At 44.9% G+C, this 23,307-nt stretch overlaps 1 protein-coding gene and 1 non-coding gene across 2 annotated transcripts; both read left to right on the top strand.

The window, feature by feature from the left end:
• The first annotated feature begins 4,082 nt into the window (after positions 1–4,082).
• Positions 4,083–4,191, top strand: LOC138986931 (U6 spliceosomal RNA). Its single transcript, XR_011463491.1, has one exon. It is a non-coding gene; the product is annotated as a U6 spliceosomal RNA (small nuclear RNA).
• A 7,982-nt stretch (positions 4,192–12,173) lies between these two features.
• LOC138986930 (PRAME family member 8-like) lies at positions 12,174–22,285 on the top strand. The gene is made up of 6 exons (XM_070366915.1): positions 12,174–12,460; positions 12,822–13,394; positions 14,356–14,803; positions 20,822–21,036; positions 21,112–21,268; positions 22,181–22,285. The coding sequence occupies exons 1-6, from the start codon at positions 12,174–12,176 to the stop codon at positions 22,283–22,285; spliced, it is 1,785 nt and encodes a 594-aa protein (XP_070223016.1).
• The last annotated feature ends 1,022 nt before the right edge of the window (positions 22,286–23,307 follow it).

Raw genomic sequence — 23,307 nt, 5'->3', positions numbered from 1 at the left:
ATGATATATTGTTCTGTGTGTGTGTGTGCATGCGTGCTTAGTCATTCCATTGTGTCCAACTCTTTAAGACCCATAAAGAGTAGCCTCTTCTGTTCATGGGATTCTCCAGAGAAGAATATTGGAATGGGTAACGATTGCCTTCTCCAGGGGACCTTCCCGATCCAGGGCTTGAACCCCAGTCTCCTGCACTATAGGTAAATTCTTTGCCATCTGAGCCACCATGTAATGTAAGCCTCCTGTGGGCAACTCTTACCTCCTTGCTTGTTTCTTTGGCTGTTCAGTGGATTAATACACACAGAGGGTAACACAGCATCTGATGAACTATTGGAATGAAGAGCTCTCTGCAGGGCTCTCCCTGCTGACTCAGGCCATGACCTTGGGCATGGGTATTCTTCATGCTTCTATCAGTCGGTGTATAAGTCACAGTTTCTTGCCTTTGTGTGTCCTTCACTGTCAAAGGCAAGGTCCTCAGTTCTGTTAAGTTTTGCACACTGCCAACAAGATTGAGACTGGTTCTCACTGCTCCATGCCTGTCAGGGAGGAGGAGTTATAATCTATATAATCAATTATAGGAGTGATATATAGAAGTGATATAGGAGTGATTATAGGAATGATATAGGAGGAGATATAATTGAGTTGTGACCAGACATTCAAAGTCTTTTTAGTAAAATGCTAAAATGTAAAAAAAAAAAAAAATTGACATGGATTTTATTTCCACACCACATTCTAGATTTATATCAGTTTGGGTGGTTGATCATATCAGAATAGGTTGATAGTTTCCATTACAGTTCCAGTCTCTCCCTATTAGAAAAGTCAAGGGTAGCTTGTCTGGACATCAGAATGTTCAAATGTAAAAGAAATATATGTTATGTATTACATATAACTCACAGTCAGCTCTCCCTATCCTCTGTTCATCATCCTCAGATTCAGTCAACTACATATGATTTTTTTAACTACTGTTAAAAAAATAAATCTTTGTCTAAGTGACCCTGAGCAGTTGAACCAGGTGTTGTTCAAGATTCACCTGGTACAGACACATACATAGTTTCAGAAGAAGCTGACATGATTACAGACTCTATAGTCCCACTGTGGTGTTGAAGACTCTTGAGAGTCCCTTGGACTGCAAGGAGATCCACCAGTCCATCTAAAGGAGATCAGTCCTGAATATTCATTGAAAGGACTGATGCTCAAGCTGAAGCTCCAATACTTTGGCCACTGATGCACAGAACTGACACCTTGGAAAAGACCCTGATGGTGTGAAAGATTGAAGGCAGGAGGAGAAGGGAATAACAGAAGATGAGATGGTTGGATCGAATCAGCAACTCGATGGACATTAAGTGAGTAGGTTCTGGGAGTTGATGATGGACAGGGAAGCCTGGCGTGCAGCAGTCCATGGAGTTTCAAAGAACTGGACACGACTGAGTGACTGAACTGAACTCACAGTCCCACCATCTTCTATCTGTTGCCTAGAGAACTAGAAAAGGCTGTGGTATAATTCAGACCTAATCTTAGTGGTATTCACTTCAGTTCAGTTCAGTCACTCAGTCGTGTCCGACTCTTTGCGACCCCATGAATGACAGCACACCAGACCTCCCTGTCCATCACCAACTCCCGGATTTCACTCAGACTCATGTCCATCGAGTCAGTGATGCCATCCAGCCATCTCATCCTCTGTTGTCCCCTTCTCCTCCTGCCCTCAATCCCTCCCAGCATCAGAGTCTTTTCCAATGAGTCAGCTCTTCGCATGAGGTGGCCAAAGTACTGGAGTTTCAGCTTCAGCATCATTCCTTCCAAAGAAATCCCAGGGCTGATCTCCTTCAGAATGGACTGGTTGGATCTCCTTGCAGTCCAAGAGACTTGCAAGGGTCTTCTCCAACACCACAGTTCAAAAGCATCAATTCTTTGGCACTCAGCTTTCTTCACAGTCCAACTCTACATCCATACACGACCACAGGAAAAACCATAGCCTTGACTAGATGGACCTTTGTTGGCAAAGTAATGTCTCTGATTTGAATATTCTATCTAGGTTGGTCATAACTTTCCTTCCAAGGAGTAAGCGTCTTTTAATTTCATGGCTGCGGTCACCATCTGCAGTGATTTTGGAGCCCCCAAAATAAAGTCTGACACTGTTTCCACTGTTTCCCCATCTATTTCCCATGAAGTGATGGGACCGGATGCCATGATCTTCGTTTTCTGAATGTTGAGCTTTAAGCCAACTTTTTCACTCTCCACTTTCACTTTCATCAAGAGGCTTTTTAGTTCCTCTTCACTTTCTGCCATAAGGGTGGTGTTATCTGTATATCTGAGGTTATTGATATTTCTCCTGGCAATCTTGATTCCAGCTTGTGTTTCTTCCAGTCCAGCGTTTCTCATGATGTACTCTGCATAGAAATTAAATAAGCAGGGTGACAATATACAGCCTTGACGTACTCCTTTTCCTATTTGGAACCAGTCTGTTGTTCCATGTCCAGTTTTAACTGTTGCTTCTTGACCTGCATACAGATTTCTCAAGAGGTAGGTCATGTGGTCAGGTATCCCCATCTCTTTCAGAATTGTCCACAGTTTACTGTGATCCACACAGTCAAAAGCTTTGGCATAGTCAATAAAGCAGAAATAGATGTTTTTCTGGAACTCTCTTGCTTTTTCCATGATCCAGCGGATGTTGGCAATTTGATCTCTGGTTCCTCTGCCTTTTCTAAAACGAGGAGTATCTCCTCACCGCCGCCCCTCCTGACCTTGACGTGGAATAGCTCCTCTAGGCCCTCCTGGGCCTGCGCAGCCACCGCTCCTTGGACGTGGGGTTGCTCCTCCCCCCGCCGCCCGTGGCCTTGGGCATGGGGGTAGCTCCTCCCTGCCGCCACCCCTGGCCTCGTGTGGCTGTAGCTCCTCTCCGCTTTTGCACTGTCGCAGCTTGGCATTCTTGGCCGCTGCCCCTGACCTCGGAGTTGGGGTAGCTCCTCCTGGCCGCTGCCCCTGACCTCGGACGCAGGGTAAGTCCTCTCGGCTGCTCCTGTGGTGTCGCAGCCTGGCGTTCTCGGCCGCCGATCCTGACCTTGGACTTGGGGTAGCTCCTCCCGGCCACAGTCCCTGACCTCGGACATGGGGTAAATTCTCTTGTTCGCCGCCCCTTTGCATGGTCCTCCTGGCTTATGCCCCTGACCTCGGACGTGGGGTAGCTCCTCTCCGCCACGCTCTGTGTGCCGCCGCAGCCCCCGCGCTCTGTTCTTAATGGTATCCTGCTACTGCTGCTAAGTCTCTTCAGTCCTATTCGACTCTGTGCGACCCCATAGACGGCAGCCCACCAGGCTTCCCCGTCCCTGGGATTCTCTAGGCCAGAACACTGGAGTGGGTTACCATTTCCTTCTCCAATGCACGAAAGTGAAAAGTGAAAGTGAAGTCGCTCACTTGTGTCCGACTCTTCACGACCCCATGTACTGCAGCCTACCAGGCTCCTCCGTCCATGGGATATTCGAGGCAAAAGTACTGGAGTGGGGTGCCATTGCCTTCTCTGACTTAATGGTATAATTCAGACCTAATCTTAAGGTTGAAAAGCAATGGAAGTGATGGTGTAGCTCTAAGTCAAAACTAAAGATCTGAGAACCAGGGAGCCACTTGTGTATGTACTGGAGTTTCCAGGTTCAGGAGCTAGAAGCTCCAGTATTCATGGCCAAGAAGAGAGAGAAGGCGAACAGTTGTCTTTGTTCCATCCAAGCCCCCAGAGGATAAAGTGATGCCCACCCACACTGGTGAGGGCTGATGTCTTGACTCAGTTACTGATTTCGATGCTAATCTCTCCCAGGAGTTCCCTTGCAGATTCTCCTAGTGTTTATCTTTGACCTGTGATCTGGTCATCTCAACTCACAGTGAAGTTGACACATGAATTTAACCCTCACAGTGTGTCTAAACTAATGGAGACAAATAAAAAGTTTCCTTGCTAAGGATTCAGAGGCTGCAATTGTTTCTGATCTGATGGAAGGGGATATAGGGCTTAGAGGACCTTAGGCAGATCTTTGGTTCCCCCACAGTGAATATAATGATGCACGTACAGTTTATGGGATTTTTAGTAGGATCCAAAGAGATATTTGCTCTCACTTTGGCAGCACATATACTGAAATTGTAACAATACAGAGAAGTTTGTCATGGCCCCTGCACAAGGATGACACACAAATTCATGAAGCATTCCATATTTTTTAGGCTTCCCTGGAGCCTCAGCTGGTAAATAATCCATCTGCAATTCAGATGGGTTCAATCCCTGGGTTGGGAAGATCCCCTGGAGAACAGAAAGGCTAACCTCTCCAGTATTCTGCCCTGAAGAATTCCATGGACTGTATAGTGCATGGGGTCACAAAGAGTCAGACATGACTGAGTGACTTTCACAAAATGAGATATTGCCTGTTGAGGGCTGGGCTCTGGAGTTGTTGAACAAGAGCTCATTATTATGTAAGCACTTCACAATTTTTTTTTTTTTTTTTAAGTCTTTTCCCTCCTCATGAATAGCATGAGTCTTCATCCCTTGAACTCAACCACTGTTGTTTACAACAGAGGAAAGAAAAACCTGGATGCTGAAACTGGACTCACATATTACATGTGCTTACCAATGAGTCAGGATTCATCCAGACTGTTCCAGTAGCCAGTGCGGGGGTGGGGGTGAGGGTGGGGGCTGGGGATGGGAGGGAGTAGGAGAGACTGGATTCATCTTCAGTGATAGACATTCTGAGCCTCAGGTCTCTAGGCCAGCTGCTTGTAGATCAGACCAGAGTGCAGGGGTTAATAGTCAGCCACCTGTTGCTCTGGCTAAGCCATGAGAAAAACCCCATGGGAAAAGAATAAAAGCAAAATATAGCAATGGGAGATGTGATCAGGGACACAGGACTGATTGAATCATAGCACAACAGACACTTTCTGTGTGCCAAGACACTAAAAAAAAGTGACCTGGCCCCAAAGAACAGGGCTCTTGATCCAAGAAGTCTTGAGTCCCCCAGTTCCATCTTTGAAACTTTAATTCTGTCTCTAGTTTCTTTTCCCCAAACTGTGCATCAACCACTTTCAATCCCTACCTGCTTCCCTGGCCACAGCACCTCACAATAAAAATCCGTTTTGTAATCAGGACTGTATACTTTAGAATTTTCAATAAACCTTGCTGTCCTGGAACTTCCCTGGTGATCCAGTGGGTATGACTCCATGCTCCCAGTGCAGCCCCCTGGTTCAATCTCTGGTCAAGAAACTAGATTTCATATCCTGAAACTAAGTATTTGCATGCCACAACTGAATGATCCCTCCGATTCCCCAGGTGGCCCAGTGGCAAAGAATCTGCCTGCCAATGCAGGAGACACAGAAGACATGGGTTCTATCCCTGGGTCGGGAAGAACCCCTGGAGAAGGAAATGACACCCTACTCCAGTACTCCTGCCTAGAAAATTCCATGGACAGAGGAGCCTGGTGGGCTACAGTCCATGGGGTCACAAAGAGTTGGAGCAAACTGAACATATACAGGCACACACACACACACAATACCCACACACAGGGTCACAAGGAAGATCAAAGATCCTGTGTGCATGACTAAGACCCAGGGCAGCCAAATAATTAAATAAATAAATATTTAAAAAACTGTGTCTTCCGGTAATATCATTGAGTATAAATATTTGCACAGTGGTTTATATAGAAAACACTCTAAAGTTAATTGAGGCAATATACTATTTTTAAGAAGTCATGTGGGTAATTTAAAAATATTGTACTTGCTTAGAAGACTCAAAAAACAAATGTGATTTATAAACTGATTTTAACCATAAATGAACAAGAATTGTTTCTTTAAAAAAATATGTAGATCAATAAAATTTTGAGTCGAAAGATTTCCAAGGATATTTTTAATAGTTCAGTTCAGTTCAGTTCAGTTGCTCAGTCGTGTCCAACCCTTTGTGAGCCCACGGCCTGCAGCACACCAGGCCTCCCTGTCTATCACTAACTCCCGGAGATTCCTCAAACTCATGTCTGTTGAGTCGGTGATGCCATCCAACCATCTCATCCTCTGTCGTCCCCTTCTACTGCCTTCAATCTTTCCCAGCATCAGGGTCTTTTCAGATGAGTCAGTTCTTTGCATCAGGTGGCCCAAGTATTAGTGTTTCAGCCTCAGCATCAGTCCTTCCAATGAATATTCAGGACTGATTTCCTTTAGGATGTAGACATTATATTTAGAGCATTTTTTTTTTCACAATATTATTGAATAGAAGGTACAGAAAGTTTTGTGAAATGAAGACATCTCTTGCCATTTCAATAAACAAGAAATGACACAGTCACCAGAGATTTCTGGCGTCCAAATGTGAATGAGGGCTCCCAGACCTCCAATCCAACAGATGTCACTGCTCCCCATGGTGATCTCTGAGGAGCTCAGGGGGTGAAAGAAGCAGCCATCTGGGGCATCTACCACTCCTTAAGTTGAACAAGGAAACAGGATTTGGCCCCAGAGAGCTGAGGTGCATATGAAAGGAATGAATTCAGTGAGCCCAGAGGCTTGCATCTTCCCATATGCAGTATGCTAAATTCCTTCACTTGAAATCTGATTTTTCTTACAGCAGCCCCTGGAATTGCAAAGTCAGACTGAGTGACTGAACAACAACAATCTTTGATGTTCAGACTGCCTTCTCCCTTTTTACAAATTTTATCACATGACTCCCCCTCCTGCCTTCTTGGAGCAGTTTTCTCAGAGCAACTGAGATTCTGTCTCCTGGGCTTGGGTCCTAAACACTGCTACCAAATAAAATCTCTCTCTACTTTCAGGGGGTGGCTAATGTTTTCATTGGCAGTTTCCATGTAACTCCTGGAACTCAGGTGAGTGGGGCCAGGACATGTGTGTTGGGAAAAGGTCTCAGAAGAGCATATCAAATGACAAATACACAACCTAAAAGGTGAGAAATATGTTTTATTTGGTGACTACAGAGTATAGGCAGAAAGGTGGCTTCTCAGATAGCTCTAAGGAACTGTTCAAAAGTTATAAGGAGGAAAAAAAAAAAAAGTTATAAGGAGAGCCTGATGGGTCGCACAGAGTCAGACATGACTGAGGTGACTTACCTTACCTTACAGTATATAAGATCATTTGGTGTTAAAAAAATCAGAAAATATCAAAGAATTATTGCACATGATAAAAATGATACATCTCACTAAGTTTCATGCATTTTAAATTTTATTTATTGATTTCTCTAATTTTAAAATTTACTTATTTTGGCTGTTCTGGGTCTTCCTTGCTAAGCACAGCCTTTCTCTTGTTGTGGCCAGCAAGGGCCACTCTCTAGTAGAAATGCACTGGTTTCTCATTTTGGTGGCTTCTCTCATTGCAGAGCATGGTGCCAGGGTGTGTGTGCTTCAGTAGTCACGGCTCCCAGGCCCCAGTCCGGTGCTTGTGGGGCTTGGGCTTAGTTGCTCTGCAGCCTGTGGGAGTTTCCCAGACCAGGGATCTAACCTGTATCCCTTGCACTGACTGGTGGATTCTTAATCACTGGACCACCAGGAAATTTTTCTTTTTCTTTTTCTCTGTATGGAAAGAGGCAGGAGTCTGGTCTTATTAAAGTCATCCATGTGACGTTCATGGTGCCACCTCAGGACACTGACTTCTTCTCCTCCTTGAACTGCCCTCAGGGCACACTGTCTTGGGGCTGCAGTGGATGACGGCCTTTGGGCTGCAATAACCTTTGTTTACTGACATGGCAAGTGAAATAATTGTCTCCAAAGGAAAGTGTAGGAGAAGATGGCAAGTGGAACTGAGGGAGAATGTCTACCGAGTCCCCGCTAGATGCACCTGCTCACTGGGTTACACAAGTGAGGCAGGGAAAGCATTGTTTCACCAAAATTTATTCAGGCTCATGATCCTTCTCCTCGAATTATCAGACGGCTTCCTTGTAAAATCCAGTTTGAATAATAATTCTAAGTCAGTTCAGCAAAAAACCCACTCTTGATATCTGTATAATCATAAAGGATTTGATTTAGGTCATACCTGAATGGTCTAGTGGTTTTCCCTACTTTCTTCAATTTAAGTCTGAATTTGGCAATAAGGAGTTCATGGTCTGAGCCACAGTCAGCTCCTGGTCTTGTTTTTGCTGACTGTATAGAGCTTCTCCATCTTTGGCTGCAAAGAATATAATCAATCTGATTTGGTGTTGACCATCTGGTGATGTCCATATATAGAGTCTTCTCTTGTGTTGTTGGAAGAGGGTGTTTGTTATGACCAGTGCATTTTCTTGACAAAACTCTATTAGTCTTTGCCCTGCTTCATTGTGTATTCCAAGGCCAAATTTGCCTGTTACTCCAGGTGTTTCTTGACTTCCTACTTTTGCATTCCAGTCCCCTATAATGAAAAGGACATCTTTTTTGGATGTTAGTTCTATGGTTTTTCCTGTGGTCATGTATGGATGTGAGAGTTGGACTGTGAAGAAGGCTGAGGGCCGAAGAATTGATGCTTTTGAACTGTGGTGTTGGAGAAGACTCTTGAGAGTCCCTTGGACTGCAAGGAGATCCAACCAGTCCATTCTGAAGGAGATCAGCCCTGGGATTTCTTTGGAAAGACTGATGCTAAAGCTGAAACTCCAGTACTTTGGCCACCTCATGCGAAGAGTTGACTCATTGGAAAAGACTCTGATCCTGGGAGGGAGGCAAGAGGAGAAGGGGACGACAGAGGATGAGATGGCTGGGTGGCATCACTGACTCGATGGACGTGAGTCTGAGTGAACTCCGGGAGTTGGTGATGGACAAGGACCTGGCGTGCTGCAATACATGGGGTCGCAAAGAGTCGGACACGACTGAGCGACTGATCTGATCTGATCTGATCTTGATATCTGGTCTCCCCAAGAATCTGATCAAACTTCCTCACTGCCCACTATTAGTATCCAGTTCATCTGGGCTGCCCTCAGCAAAAAATCTACTTGTTTGGTTCAGCCAAGATCCTTTGCAGACCTGATTCCTCCTCATAGGAAATTACCAGCCAAGAAACACACTGCTTCTGAATTGTGAGTCCCTATCACCTGTATCTGTTGAAGTTGGATGACCTGAGATGCTAGGGTATCCTTATCTGTATTATCATTGTCCTAAATAAAATTTGATGTAGCCACTTACACCTGTTTCTGTTTCTTATTTTCCTTGGAAACAACTCCCTCAGCTGATTACTGCTCAGGCAGGAAGCGTTCTACAAGTATCCCCCAGATTTCCCACATACTCAAGGATGACCAGTTTGGAGTCTGACCAGATTTTTAGCTTCCATATCAGGCCTTGAGTTATTTTCAGAAAATTCATTTCAACTTTAAAACATTCTTCTTTTTGATCTCATAGTAACTGTGATCCCAGAGGAACATCAGCACCTTGAATTTTGAAATTTCCACATTTCCACTAACATCACAGCCTTTTCCAACATTATGTGATCTGACAATTGGAGGAGTCCTTCTCATCCCTTCAGCTATGACAGGAATGGGCGAATTTAATTCAGATGACCATTATATCTACTACTATGGGAAAGAATCTCTTTGAAGAAATGTAATAGCCTTCATAGTCAACAAAAGAGTCTGAAATGCAGTACTTGGGTATAGTCTCAAAAATGACAGAATGATCTCGGCTCTTTTCCAAGGCAAACCATTCAACATTAAAATAATCCAAGTCTATGCCCCAACCATGGACATGTCCAGTGATTGACATAAGTTTGAGAAAGCTCCAGGGGTTGGTGATGGACAGGGAAACCTGGCTGCGGTCCATGGGGTCACAAAGAGTCAGACACGACTGAGTGACGGAACTGAATTGATGCCCCAACCACTAACGCTGAAAACTGAAGTTGAACGGTTCTATAAAGACCTATGTGACCTTCTAGAGCTAAAAACAAAAAAAGATGACCTTTTCATCATAGGGGGCTAGAATGAAAATGTAGGAAGTCAAGAGTAACAGACAAGTTTGACCTTGCAGTACAAAATGAAGCAGGCAGAGGCTAACAGAGTGTTGTGAAAAGAACACACCTGTCATAGCAAACACCCTTTCCATTAACCCAAGAGAAGACTCTACACATGGATATCACCAGATGGTCAATACCAAAACAGGTTGATTATATTCCTTGTAGTCAAAAATGGAGAAACTCTATATAGCCAGCAAAAACAAGTCTGGGAGTTGACTGTGGCCAGATCATGAACTTCTTGCCGAATTCAGACTCAAATTGAAGAATGTAGGGAAAACCACTAGGCCATTCAGGTCTAACCTAAATCAAAAACGTGAAAGTCACTCAGTTGTGTCCGATTCTTTGAGACCCATGGACAATACAGTCAATGGAATTGTCCAGGCCAGAATAATGGAGTGGGAGCCTTTCACTTCTCCAGGGTATCTTCCCAACCCAGAGATCAAGCCCAGATCTTCCACATTTCAAGTAATTTCTTTACCAGCTGAGCCACAAGGGAAGCCCAAGAACACTGGAGTGGATAGCCCATCCCTTCTCTAGTGGATCTTCCGGACCCAGGAATGGAACTGGGTCTCCTGCATTGCATACAGACTCTGTACTAACTGAGCTATCAGGGAAGACTCATGATTATACAGTGGAAGTGACAAATACATTCAAGGGAATAGATCTGATAGATAAAGTGCTTGAAGAACTGTGGACAGAGGTTTGTAACATTGTACAGGAGGTGGTGATCAAAACCATCCCCAAGAAAAGAAATGCTAAAAGGCAAAATGGTTGTCTGAGGAGGCCTTAAAAATAGCTGGAAAAAAAAAAAAAAGAGAGAGAGAGAAGAGAGAACTGAAAGGCAAAGGAGAAAAGGAAAAATATATCCATCTGAATGCAGAGTTCCAGAAAACAGCAAGGAGAGATAAGAAATCCATTTTAAGTGAAAAATGCAAAGAAATAGAGGAAAATAATAGGGCATGAGAGACTAGAGATCTCTTCAAGAAAATTAGAAATACCAAGGGAACATTTCATGCAAAATAATGTCTCTACTTTTTAATATGCTGTCTAGGTTGGTCATAACTTTTCTTCTAAGGAGTAAGCATCTTTTTATTTCAGTGGCCATATTAACAAAACTCAATCAATTTTATATAGTGAATCACTGAATAAGTCCTAGATTCCCCCTCCCCCAATTCTTTTTCTTTCATGAATGATGATCTGACTCAATCAGTTCATCTGGAGACTGGCAGTAACCCAATCAGGATGAACCTGAGGGATGCTCTGGAATCCAATCAGGTAATGCCTACTGATTGGAAGTTAGCAGTTGAAAGGAGAGAAGATGTGGTTAAAAAAGTTCCATAAAATGCCCCAGCACCAAAGAATAGACACAGAAACTTCTCGCTCTGGAGTCACTCCTTGTGTTCTCCACCAAGTCTGAGGTCTGAGCAGCACCCCAACCCCGACCACATCAGACCTGGTGAGTTAACCTCAGTGAGGGATGTTCTGCCAATGGCCAGCATGCAATGAATGATATAATGCAGTTTGACATGGCATGGAGAGTTTACTTTTTCTCTTCTTTAGGTTAAATTTAAATCTATCTTTCTGCCTCAAGGTATACTTTTGCTTCCATTCTAAACATTTTGATTTGTGCTTTGGTTTATAGTATTTAAAAGTCTTAACCAGCAGTTTTTCTTTTTAAAGACATCTGTTTGACATGCTGTTTCTTGACATTTAAGGTTTTTACTCTATACACAAATGGCATTCCCTTTACAAGTATCTCCTTAATCTTTCCCAGCTAAGTTGACTTTGGGAACTGAGGATGGAAGCTGTGTTCTACATGAACTCCTGTCCCCATAGTTTGGGCTTTAAGCAATAATTCTTTTTTTTTTTTTTTTTTTTTTTCCACCATAAAAACAAAGAGAGTCAGCTTTTTCAGTCTCCTGGTACAGATGTGCAAGAGGGACATGCATTAAGGAAAGCAGTGGATGGAAACAGATGAGCCTCCAGTTGGCTTTCTTCCTTCCTGCAACTTGTTAGATTCTTGCTCTAGTGGCAGGATGGGGAGAGCTCTGGCCTTAGGGACACAAACCCAGACTGGAATCCAGACACACCGAAGTCTTCCATTCTGATTCATCATTGCCAGAGCAATGACTGTGGCCCTGATTTGATTTCTCTGAAGTGTGGGGAGAGAGACTACCCTGATGGTTATGATTGTTCTGAGAAGGATGTCTTGTCTCTTTGCAGTTTCCCAGGATTCAATTCAGAGAAGAGTCAGGATGAGTGTTCACAACCCTCCCAGACTTGTGATCTTGGCAGCAATTGGCCTGCTGAGAGATGAGCCCTTAGCCATCTCTACTTTGGAGTTTCTGCCCACAGAGCTCTACCCACCACTCTTCATGGCTGCCGTCTTTGGCCGACACAGGGAGACCCTGAAGGCTATGGTGCCAGCCTGGCCCTTTGCCCGCCTGCCTCTGGGAAGCCTGATGCAAAAGCCTCACCAAGGAACCTTACAAGCAGTGCTGGAAGGCCTTGATGTCCTGCTTGCCCAGAAGGTTCACCCCAGGTGAGTCAGATCCAGGGAGCCTGGCAGGGTCTTGGATTCCTGGAAGAGACACATGGTGCCAGGCAGAGTGGATGACCAAGTGGTGACCAGAGGCTTCTGAAAAAGCTCAGAGGCTTTTTTAGAAGAATTGCTGAGATCACTTTGGGAAATCCCTTACAAATATATAATAGGAAGGATGGAAGAGAAAAAGAACTGGGGGAGAGGGAGCAAGAAAGGAAAGAACAGCAGGTGAGAGCAGGACTGTGAAGTAAGAGCACACATGGGGAGATGGAATGTTGCCTGAACATTCCATCCAGGCTGTGGGTTCATTCAGTGTGGATTTTGAATAATCTCACCCCACCCATCTGCTGTTTCCCCACAGGAGGGGCAAGCTGCGGGTGCTGGACTTAAGGAATACCGGCCAGGACTTCTGGAACATGTGGTCTGGAGGCAAGGGCCACATGCCCTCCAGCTCACTGCTGGTTCCAGTGGCTGAGGACATGTCCAGGAAAAGGCACCCCTTGACTCCCTTAGAAGTGTACATAGAACTTTGTCTTACGAAAAAGCCCCTGGAGAAATTCCTTACCTACCTCTTCAGGTGGTTGGAGCAGAGAAAAGCCTCCATACACCTGTGCTGTAAGAAGATGAAGATTATTTCAATGTCCAAGGAAAATATGAAGACAGTTCTCAGGATGGTGAAGCTGGACTGTGTACAGATGGTGAAACTGAGTTTCACCCAGAAGCTGTCCACCCTGGCCCAGTTTGCTCCTCTCCTGGGTCAGATGAGCAATGTTCAGTGTCTCATTCTCTCCCGCATTCGTGGGTCTGCTGTGGAGGAGCAGGACCATCAGGATCTTCTGCAATTGACCTCTCAGATCCTCTGGCTGCAGAACCTCCGGGACCTCCGCATGGAAGCTCCATTCTTCCTTGAAGGCTGTCTGGACCAAATGCTCAGGTGAGGCTCTGCCAGTAGCTGATTAACAGTGGACACAATGGTAGAATATCAAGGGAAGTGTCTCATCTGCTGCTCCACCATGAAACGCAGTATTACAGAAGCACAGCAATCCAGGTGGGGGGAATCGGTTAAAGAAGCTCTGGAAAGGGACGCCATGTTGGGAACCCACAAGTTAGGGGGCCTAGATCTAGTGCAAGTGTGTATGTGATTTCTTCTTGGGGGAGAGATTTCTGTGTTCTGAAGATTTATGTATAGGTAAGCAAAGGGGGCATTGAAGAGGGAAAATCACATCAGCCTGAGCGTTGTGAAAAGAAACTCTGTGGTCACTAACCTGTGACCACAAGGAGCCTGTTTTAAAGTCCAAGTCAGTAACAGGTGGCCTTTTGCTGCATATAAGGTAATTAATATATGGGAAATGCATGGTTCTGGAGATGATGGTAGCAAAGCAGAGCCAAAAGAATGTAAAAAGTGATAGAAAGTTTGTAGATGTCATAGGGCTGGGGTCCCTAAAGACCGGCAGCCCCTTTCTGCATGTATGCCAAGAGCCTCACCTGGCCAGAGGTATATGACCAGCAGCTCACCCACAGAGTGGCGATCTAAATGAAAAGCATTTTTTACCTCATCTCCCAGAACTTACACTCAGTGATGTCCACCCTGATGGACACTTTGTGTCATGCTCTCCTCTGATCATGTTCTAGTGCATTCCATTATGTCTATTCATCCTGCTAAGGAAGTAGAGTGTACTGTACTCTGCTTGACAGATGAGGAAAGACGGCTTTCAAGATCATGTGAATGTGATCCAGTCACACTAAGAAAATGGCAGGACTCAGCCTAGAATGAGACTGGACATTCTGGAATTTGAACTGTATCAGCTTTGGGCCAATCATTGAGTCCTCCTCTGGAACTCAACTGCTACTTTGCTTTCCCTCATCTAATTGCTTCTTCCCCCCCTCCACCCCAGGTGCTTGAAGACCCCCTTGGACAACATCTCAATCACCAACTGCCTGCTTACAGAATCAGACCTGACCCATCTGTCCTGGTGTCCAAAAATCTGTCAGCTGAAGGGCCTGAATCTTAGTGGCGTCACCCTGACCGACTTTAATCCCAAGCTCCTTCAAGTTCTGCTGGAGAAAGTTGCAGGCACTCTGGAAGAACTGGACTTAAACCTGTGTGGGATCACGGACGTCCACCTCATGGGCTTTCTGCCTGCCCTGAGCTGCTGCTCCCAGCTTAGGGTCCTCACCATGTGCGGAAACCTCATCTCCATGGCTGTCCTGGAGAGTGTCCTGCGTCATACTGACAGGCTCCCTGATTTAAATCTAGAGCTTTATCCAGCCCCTCGGGAGAGTTACAGCTCTCTGGGTGTCCTTCACCGGGAAAGATTTGCTCAGATAAAGGCTAAGCTGAGGGTGATCCTTACATACTTAGAACGTCCCAGGAAGATTTGGGTTAGCCCCAGCCCCTGTCCTTACTGTGGTGATGACATGTGTGGTCATCTGAGTCCCAACACATAATTCTGTAATACACTGTGTAGTCGGTTGCTTCTATCAGAAGCTTTCTTCTGGACACTTGAAAACTGAAATCTAGGTCATACATCCATTATGAAGGGAAAACACAGCCCTGGTTTCTGATATAAGCTCAGTGTGATTGAAAAACCTGATCCAGCAGGGGTGCAGGATTCGAAAAGGGAGTGTTGACTTGAGGAATTGATGTGACTTTTTTAGATATGTGTTTATAGAGTCAAATATGAAACTGAGTTCCTGGAAGATTCAGTCTGAGACACACATGTTCCAGTTATTTCTGTATGCACACTTGTAGAAATGATCAGAAATAAAGAGACCTTCAGTGTAAATGATAAATGCCATCCATGATATTATTCTGCTTTCTGTATTTACATCTCATGGATCTCCAGTTCCTGGTGGAGTGGAAGCCCTCTGTTGTGTATGATCTGAAACTCCATCATTCCCTAGTTATCTTTTTTCTTCATGGTTTCCTTACTTAGTTCTGGTGGTTAATACAAATAGCAAAGGAAATACACTCAGTGGTCCTCAATAGCACATCCTGTCAAGAGTGGGTACTTACATGCATATTCCTATCAGAAAAATACTAAAATCATACAGGCATGAAATATGGTTTTGTTATGTTTATACCAGAAGTATATTTCAGAAGCATGTCTTTTGAAAGCTGGGTCATGTCAATAAGAGTTTTATTTTATTCCCATACCTACTATTGTTCTTCCCTATCGAGGAAGACTAGTAGAGCATGTTTTGACATCAGCATATCAAGATGTATAATAAAATGTCTTTACACCATATAACTTATAGTTGGCCATTTTTATTCTCAGCTCCCTACTGTCTCCCTCAATCAGCTGCAGATTCATTATAAAATATTTCTTATGATTCTCTGGATCTCCTGTCTTACTAGTCTATAATGATGCAGAAAATATTTTTCCCTGTTCCCTCTTCTCATATCTAGATATGTACTATTACAAATATTCTCTATGTGGTTTTAAATGTGATTGATAGCCTCAAGATATTTAACTGTGTTAGAAGCCTGGGTTCCCCTTGGGTAGTGCAGGAGACACTATTTTATAAAGTAGATGGGCTATAAGGTATATAGCTCGTTACATTTATAAATTCATAATACAGCGAAGAGACACAAGACATAAACCATTTGAAAACAAGTTAGAACAAATTAAATAATGATTAGTGAAAATCAATTGTGGTCTGGTGGCAGTAATTCATCAAGTCCACAGGGGAGCTAGAGAAGCCAAATTCTGGAGGAATGTCAAAAGAAGCCCATTTGGCAGTCTATTGTCATCATGCTGAATAAAATTTGTCTTCAGCACTTAACCCCATGTCTGTCTCTGATTTTCTTTGGCACAATGATGACAGCTCAGGCAGGAAAGGTCCTTCTGCATATCCCCCAGATTCCCGCATACCCGAGAATGACCAACTTGGAATCTGGCCACTGTGGCAGAGCTCCATATCAGCCCATGAGCTTTCTTCAGAGACTAATTTTCTGATTGATTGATTGATTTTGTTCTGGCTGTGCTAGGTCTTCCTTGCTGCATAGCTTTCTCTAGCTGTGGTGCACACAGCTGCTCTTCATCGCAGGGCTCGGGCTTCTCCTTGTGGTGGTGTCTCTCGTTTTGGAGCACAGGCTCCAGTCCACAGGCTTAACTTGTTGCTACACATGGGCTCATGGTTGCTGCTCATGGGCTTAGTTGCCCTGTGGCATGAGACATATTCCTGGGCCAGGGATTGAACTGGCATCCCCTGCACTGTAAGATAGATTCTTAAACTCTGGACCACCTCAGAAGTCCCAGGTTTTTTTAAAAACAGTTTTTGTTGAACTATAGTTAAATCATTGTGTTTTTACTTAAACACACAATTAAAAATAAACACAATTTAAACACACAATTATAAATAGTTTTAGTTAAATTATTGTGTCTCATCTTAACTGTAAGGCAAAGTGACTCAGTTACACAAATATATATTTTTTTTTCATCATGTTTATGTTTAAAATGTCATGAGTAGAATCCATTTTAATGCTTTTTATGTAAAGGTCATGAGAGAAATATGGTGAAAGCAATCTTCCCCAAAGTGACTCAGACAGAGAACACCCTTCAGGGAGTCTTCACCTTGGTGGTCAGAGGTGTATAAGAATTGTTCAGGCATCAAAAAACTGGGGTGCGTGACAGGCATGGAAAATTCTTATAGATGGAGAAAAGGTCTCCCTTTGCATGTGACATTCAACTTCAAAGAAATCCTTGTATGATGTGTCTCAAAGTGGGAGTCATCCCTGAACGAGGTAGTATGCTAACACCATAAGAGCTTCGGTATTAAGTGCAGAAAAGATGTTGGTATTTATGAAGAGAAATAGCAGAATTTTATTTCTGGGCCTAATGGTGTCAACTTGATCAGAATCTGTGTGGATTTAGCTAGGTCTGAGGAAACAATAATCATCTAAATGCAGTAGAAAAGGGGCCAGTGAAATTATGATTTATTTGACTTCTAAGACCCCTGAAAAATGGAGGGGGAAATAGCCATCTGGAAAGTGTCCTCAGTGAGAACAACAACAACAAAAAAAAAAAAACAAAAGAAAACCTCTGGATGGCAGGGTTATTGGGGACTGAAGCAGGTTCATTTCTTCTCTGATTCCAAGTTCCCAAAGAGCCCGCAGTGCCCACCCTCAGTGTGCTGTGCTGATCTCAACTCTCTGGGAAAGAACAGCCTCTAAGGTGACAGTGTTTCCTCTGAGCCTCTCTCTTTTCCTTGAAATTTATTGCATTTCTTTTTGTGGCCTTGGGTCTTCACTGTTGTTCCTGCTTTTTTCTAGCTGGGGCAAGGGGCTGCTCTCTAGTCGTGGTGTGCAGGCTTCTCACGGAGGTGGCTTCTCTTGTTGCAGAGCAAACTCTAGAGTGCTTGACTTTCAGTAGTTTCGGCTCCCAGGATTTAGAGCACAGACTCAACAGTTGTGGCTAATGCTGCTGCTGCTGCTAAGTCGCCTCAGTCGTGTCCGACTCTGTGCGACCCCCAGAGAGGGCAGCCCACCAGGCTTCCCCTTCCCTGGCATTCTCCTGGCAAGAACACTGGAGTGGGTTGCCATTTCCTTCTCCAATGCATGAAAGTGAAAAGTGAAAGTGAAGTGGCTCAGTCGTTCCCGACTTTTAGCGACCCCATGGACTGCAGCCTACCAGGCTCCTCTGTCCATGGGTTTTCCAGGCAAGAGTACTGGAGTGGGGTGCCATTGCCTTCTCCGACAGTTGTGGCAAGTGGGTTTATATGCCTCATGTCATATGGGATCTTCCCAGACCAGGGATCAGACCCATGTCTCCTGCATTGGCAGTCAGATTTTTTATGACTGAATCACAGGGAAGCCTTCTTTTGCTATCTTAATATCACCCAGAGTAGTGTATTTAAATTTCCCTGTTTCTCAAAATATAAAAATGAAAAAGAAATCTTTATTTTCCATTGTTGTGATCATTCATGATGTCCCTTTAGGAATGCTCAGCTCCAAACTGTCCAGAACCACTCTTACTCTCACTGAGGTTTTGACCTGTCTACCTTCAGAGAAGGCTTGGCTTAGGCCTGGAAAACCAATCACATCCCCCAAAGCTCCTCCCTTGCTGCCCAAATAGGCTTAGAATCTCCTGTGTTTCCTACATAACACCTGAGTGAAAATCTCATACAAGAATGAGTGTATTTTGTTTTCTTTGATGACAACACCACTGCTTTCATGAGCTGTTTTAACTCAAGGACATTTTGCTAATTTTGACTTGACCAAAATTCCCCCAACAATGATTCTGTCAACTTTTGTTCTTTCTTGGCCAAGGGCAGGAATCAATAATCCCTTTCATGCTTGATCCACAAGAATATAACTGTCCATATTAGTAGAATACAGTAAATATTTGTGAAGTGAATCAGTGAACAGGTCCTTGATTACCTGACCACTCCATCAGTCTCTGTTTGGTGATGTGTATATGATTCAATCAACTAATCTAGAGAAGTACGATGATCCAATCAGGGTCAATCCAATGGTCCCTCTGTAATCTAATCAGATATACTGTTCCAGTTGGGTTAGCAGTGGGACAGAGGGATGATAGAACAAAAAGACTTATAAAAGTCTCAAGCACTGGAGAAGAGGTGCAGAATTTCCTGGCTCTGGAGACATCAGAGGGGTTCTCACAGGGTTTGAATTGTGAGCACCCCACCAGGCACATTAGAGCAGTAAGTTTCCACCCTCATATAAGGATGCTCTTCTCTTACTGGTGGTGGTGGTTTAGTCGCCAAGTGGTATCCGACTCTTGCGATCCCATGGACTGTAGCCTGTCAGGCTCCTCTGTCCATGGGATTCTCCAGACAAGAATGCTAGAGTGGGTTGCCATTTCCTTCTCCAGGGGATCATCCTGACCCAGGAATCGAACCAGGGCCTCCTGCATTGCAGGCAGATGATTTACCAACTGAGCTATGAAGGAAGCCTTCTCTTCTCTTACCAGTGGTTAGCTAATCTTGAAGGGTGCCATGTATCCCTAGTGAAGGAGAGAGTTGTTAAAAAAATCAGTTCTTTCCAATGAACACGTTTCAGGTTTAATTTTGCCTCTCAGTGTAGTTTTGCCTGAACTCAAACATTTTAATTAGTGCTTTAACTTCTATCATTTTAAAATATCTTGTAAAGACATGTAACATATGTATTTAAAATATCTTTTTGGAGTTGTGTTTCATGAGTTTCACCTACACAGTTCTGACACACATGGCATTCATGTTAGGGGTAACTGAGGATGGAGGCTGCGTTGGTCCACATGACCTTCCTCGTATTGATTTAGGGCTCTAAATGATGCTCTGACGTCATTCCCTCATAAAGACTGGAGTGGGTTTTCAGAATTCCTGCTACCCACTTCCAGGTGGGACTTGGATTAATCCAAGCACTGTATGAACTGAATGGGCTGGTGGTTGCCATTCCTCCGGATTGGTACTTGTGAGAGGCTTGTTCTGAATCCAGTAGGGAAAGAGCTATATCATTGTGCCCTTGAGGCCTGAATGGCATGTGGCCTAACAGGCACGTCCACCCCTGCCAGAGCAGTGCTTAGTCCTGAGTAGATTCCTCTGAAGGGTTGGGAGATTGTCTTAGGTCTGCTCCTGCTTGGCCTGACATGGATGATATGCTCACTGGCATTTTCCACAGGATTCCTCCTGAAGCAGAGTCAGGATGAGTGTTCAGAACCCCCGTAGGCTCCTGGACCTGGAGAGAATGCACCTGCTCAGGGAAGATGCCTTGGTCTATTCTTATCTGGAGTTTCTGCCCAGGGAGCTCTTCCCACCCCTCTTCATGGATGCAACCCATGGTAGACACATCAAGACCTTGGGATCACGGTGCAAGCCTGTCCCTTTGTCTGCCTCCCTCTGGAGGGCCTCATTGCCCTGCCTCATGTGGGTCCCTTATGAGCAGGGCTGGAAGCACTTGACGTCCTGCTGGCCCAGAAGGTTCACTCCAGGGGAACAAGATCCAGGTAGCTTGATAGGGTCCTGGGCATCCCGGAAGAGACTTCTGGGGTGGGCCAATTCGGCGACCCATGGACAGACCCGAGGGCTCTGAGGGTGGCAATGGAGAGGCTTAGAGGCCTTGGCTCAGTGTGAGAAATGCCTTCCTGATATGTAAGGGTGCCTAAGATGCAAGGGAGGTTGAGAGAACATGCCCCATCTCCTTCCCATGAGGCCTAATCCTACTAGAAGTGGAGACCTGGAGAGGAAAGGGGGAGAAAGGGAGCTGGAGAACAGAGAGGCACAGAGGGGAGCTGGTGAGGAAGCAGGTGACGAGAGAGACGTGAGGGAAATAGAGAGGGCAGTCTGTGGTCTATTTCTGAGTCTGTGGCTGCAGTCTGTGTGGATGGTAATGCATCCCTGTCAATCTCCTGGTCCTCATAGGAGGTGCAAACTGCAGGTGCTAGATTCATGGAATACTGGCCAGAATTTCTGGAGCGTGTGGTCTGGAGCCAGCACTCAAGGGGGCTCACACTCAGGAATGGCACCAGTGGTGGAGCAGAGCTCAAGGACACAGCAGGCCTTGGCTCCCTTAAAGGATACACAGACCTTTGTCTGAAGAAAAGGACCCTGGATAACTTCCTCTCCTACCTCCCCAGGTGGGTGGCACAGAGAAAAGCCTGAACACACCTGTGCTGTAAGAAGCAGATGATCTCTGCAATGCCCCTGGACAGTATCACAAAGGTCCTGAATATGGTGCAGCTGGACTGCATCCAGGAGGTGCAAGTCACCTGGATCTGGCATCTGTCCATCCTGGCCACGTTTGCTCCTCTCCTGGGTCAGAGGAGCAACGTGCAGAGACCCCGTCTCTCCCCCATTCACAGTCTGCCCGTGAGGAGCAGCAGCAGGAAGTTTTTGGATCCCCCCCTCAGTTTCTAAGCTGCACCATCTCCAGTCTGTCTATCTGGACTCTCCCTCCTTGTCTGAACCTGCCTGGACCAGACGCTCAGGTGAGGGTGGACCGCTGCCTGGGAAACAGTGAACACAACACTGGCATGTCAAGCACACTGGGTCCTTTGTGTTTCTATCCTGAGCTGTGGTATCACTTCACCTCGGAAATCAAGGGGAAGGAACAGAGACAACACACTAGAAATCTCTGGATGGGGCAGCTTGGATCCAGTGAGGGAAGGCATGGGTTCTTCCTTAGGAAGGGAAAGCTATGTCAGATGACTAAGAAAATAGGTAAGTGAAGAGGGCATTAAAGAAGGGACACCACCTCAGACCCGAGCTATTTGCAAGACAAGGTCTGAGGAATTCCCTGGTGATCCAGTGGTTAGGACTCTTCTCTTTTGGGGCTGAAAGTCCAGGTTTGACCCCTGGTGGGGGAAGTAAATTTCACAACCTGTGCAGTGTGGCCAGTAAAGAAAAATGAAAACAGAAAGTTCGGGAAAGAGACAGAGAGAAAAGCTCTGTGCTTACCAGATTCCTGAACACGATGAACTTGTCTGAAATCACTGGTCCCTAAAAGATTGCCTTTTGCTCCCGATAAGTTAGTTAATATTTAAGAAATGCATAATTCTGAGAGGATCATAGTGGAGCAGGAGCCAGAGATCATACAAACTGCAGGTGGTTTGCAGGTGATGCAGAGAGGTAGTGCCAGGCCAAAATGAGACAGGTCATTCTGGGTACTGACCTTCAGGAGGTGGTTAGTAGGACCTTGTCTTTGGGCAAATCACTTATCTCACAACTTTAGCTCAGCTGCCACCCTGATTTCTCAGACCTAATTGCTTGCTTTCTCCCCAGATGCCTGAGGACCCAGCTCAACATGAATGGAAAGGAAAGATGATACCAGGACTGCTTTCTCCCCAGATGCCTGAGGACCCCCTTGGCCCACCCGGCAGTAACTAACTGGCAGCTTACAGAGTGTGGGAGTAGGTCATGTCTTTGGGAGAGTGACATTATTCCCATAACACCTACTGTTTCTCCCTATTCAGAGAAGAATAGTAGCATGTTTGATCATTAACATATCAGCCTGTTGTCAAAAATACTTCCTATATACATCTTAGAGTTCATAATCAACTCTCACTTCCACATCCTGAGGTTTAAGCACCTGCAGTTGGGGTACATTTATTCTAGAAAAATGTCCTAGAGTAACAGGATCTGAGCAGTTCAAAGGAATGCCAGTCAAGAATGCTGTGTATATGCATTAAGATGGATTATTATGTGAATAGAGGCTACAGAGTTCAAAGAGGCTACAGAGATGGAGGAGTCTCATGGTCTGCTCTCTCTAAAGGAGAGGACCAAAAGATCCCCTTGATAACTCAGGCCAGTGCTTAGGACTGAAAATAGGAGGAGCTCGTGATGTAACTCCAAGTGGGAGGCTAAAGGCCTGAGAACCAGGGCACTACTCAGGTAGGTCCTGGAGTCTCATCTCAAGAGCCAGAAGTAGCTATGTTCACGGGCAAGAAGAGAATGAGGGAGAGAAGACAGTACCTTGTTCCGTTCAGGCTCCCAGAAATCAGATGAAACCCAACTGTGTAGGTGAGGGCGGATGTCTTCACTCATTTGATGGGTTTAAATGCTGCTCTGTTCCTGGAACATCATCTCAAAAATACCCACTCTTATAATGTCACATAAATTTAACCAACACAGAGATCATAAACAAAGGGCACCCAAATGGAAGCTCCTGCTGAAGATTCAAGAGCTGGTATTGTTGGCTCTGGGGATGGAGTGGATATTGGGCTGGGGGGAATACAGTGGGTTGCTATTCCCTTCTCCAGGGGATCTTCCTCACCCAGGGATCGACCCCAGGTGTCCCACATTGTAGACAATTTCTTTACCATCTGAGCCACCAGGGAAGTCTTATCCTATAAATCAATAAGATGAAACATGTTAAGGCCTTGTCACTGGACTTGTTATAGAGTATGAGC

Source organism: Bos mutus, unplaced genomic scaffold (genome assembly GCF_027580195.1).
Source record: "Bos mutus isolate GX-2022 unplaced genomic scaffold, NWIPB_WYAK_1.1 CTG262, whole genome shotgun sequence".
Lineage (NCBI taxonomy): Eukaryota > Metazoa > Chordata > Mammalia > Artiodactyla > Bovidae > Bos > Bos mutus.
This window is presented reverse-complemented; position numbering and strand designations above follow the sequence as displayed.

What these genes read in the sequence shown, in the direction of transcription:
- LOC138986930 (XM_070366915.1), top strand. Translation starts at nt 12,174, where the DNA reads ATGAGTGTTCACAACCCTCCCAGACTTGTGATCTTGGCAGCAATTGGC. An exon ending in GCCCAGAAGGTTCACCCCAG is followed by an intron (nt 12,461 to 12,821) that starts GTGAGTCAGATC and finishes GTTTCCCCACAG; the next exon opens with GAGGGGCAAGCTGCGGGTGC. An exon ending in AGATAAAGGCTAAGCTGAGG is followed by an intron (nt 14,804 to 20,821) that starts GTGATCCTTACA and finishes TGGTCCTCATAG; the next exon opens with GAGGTGCAAACTGCAGGTGC.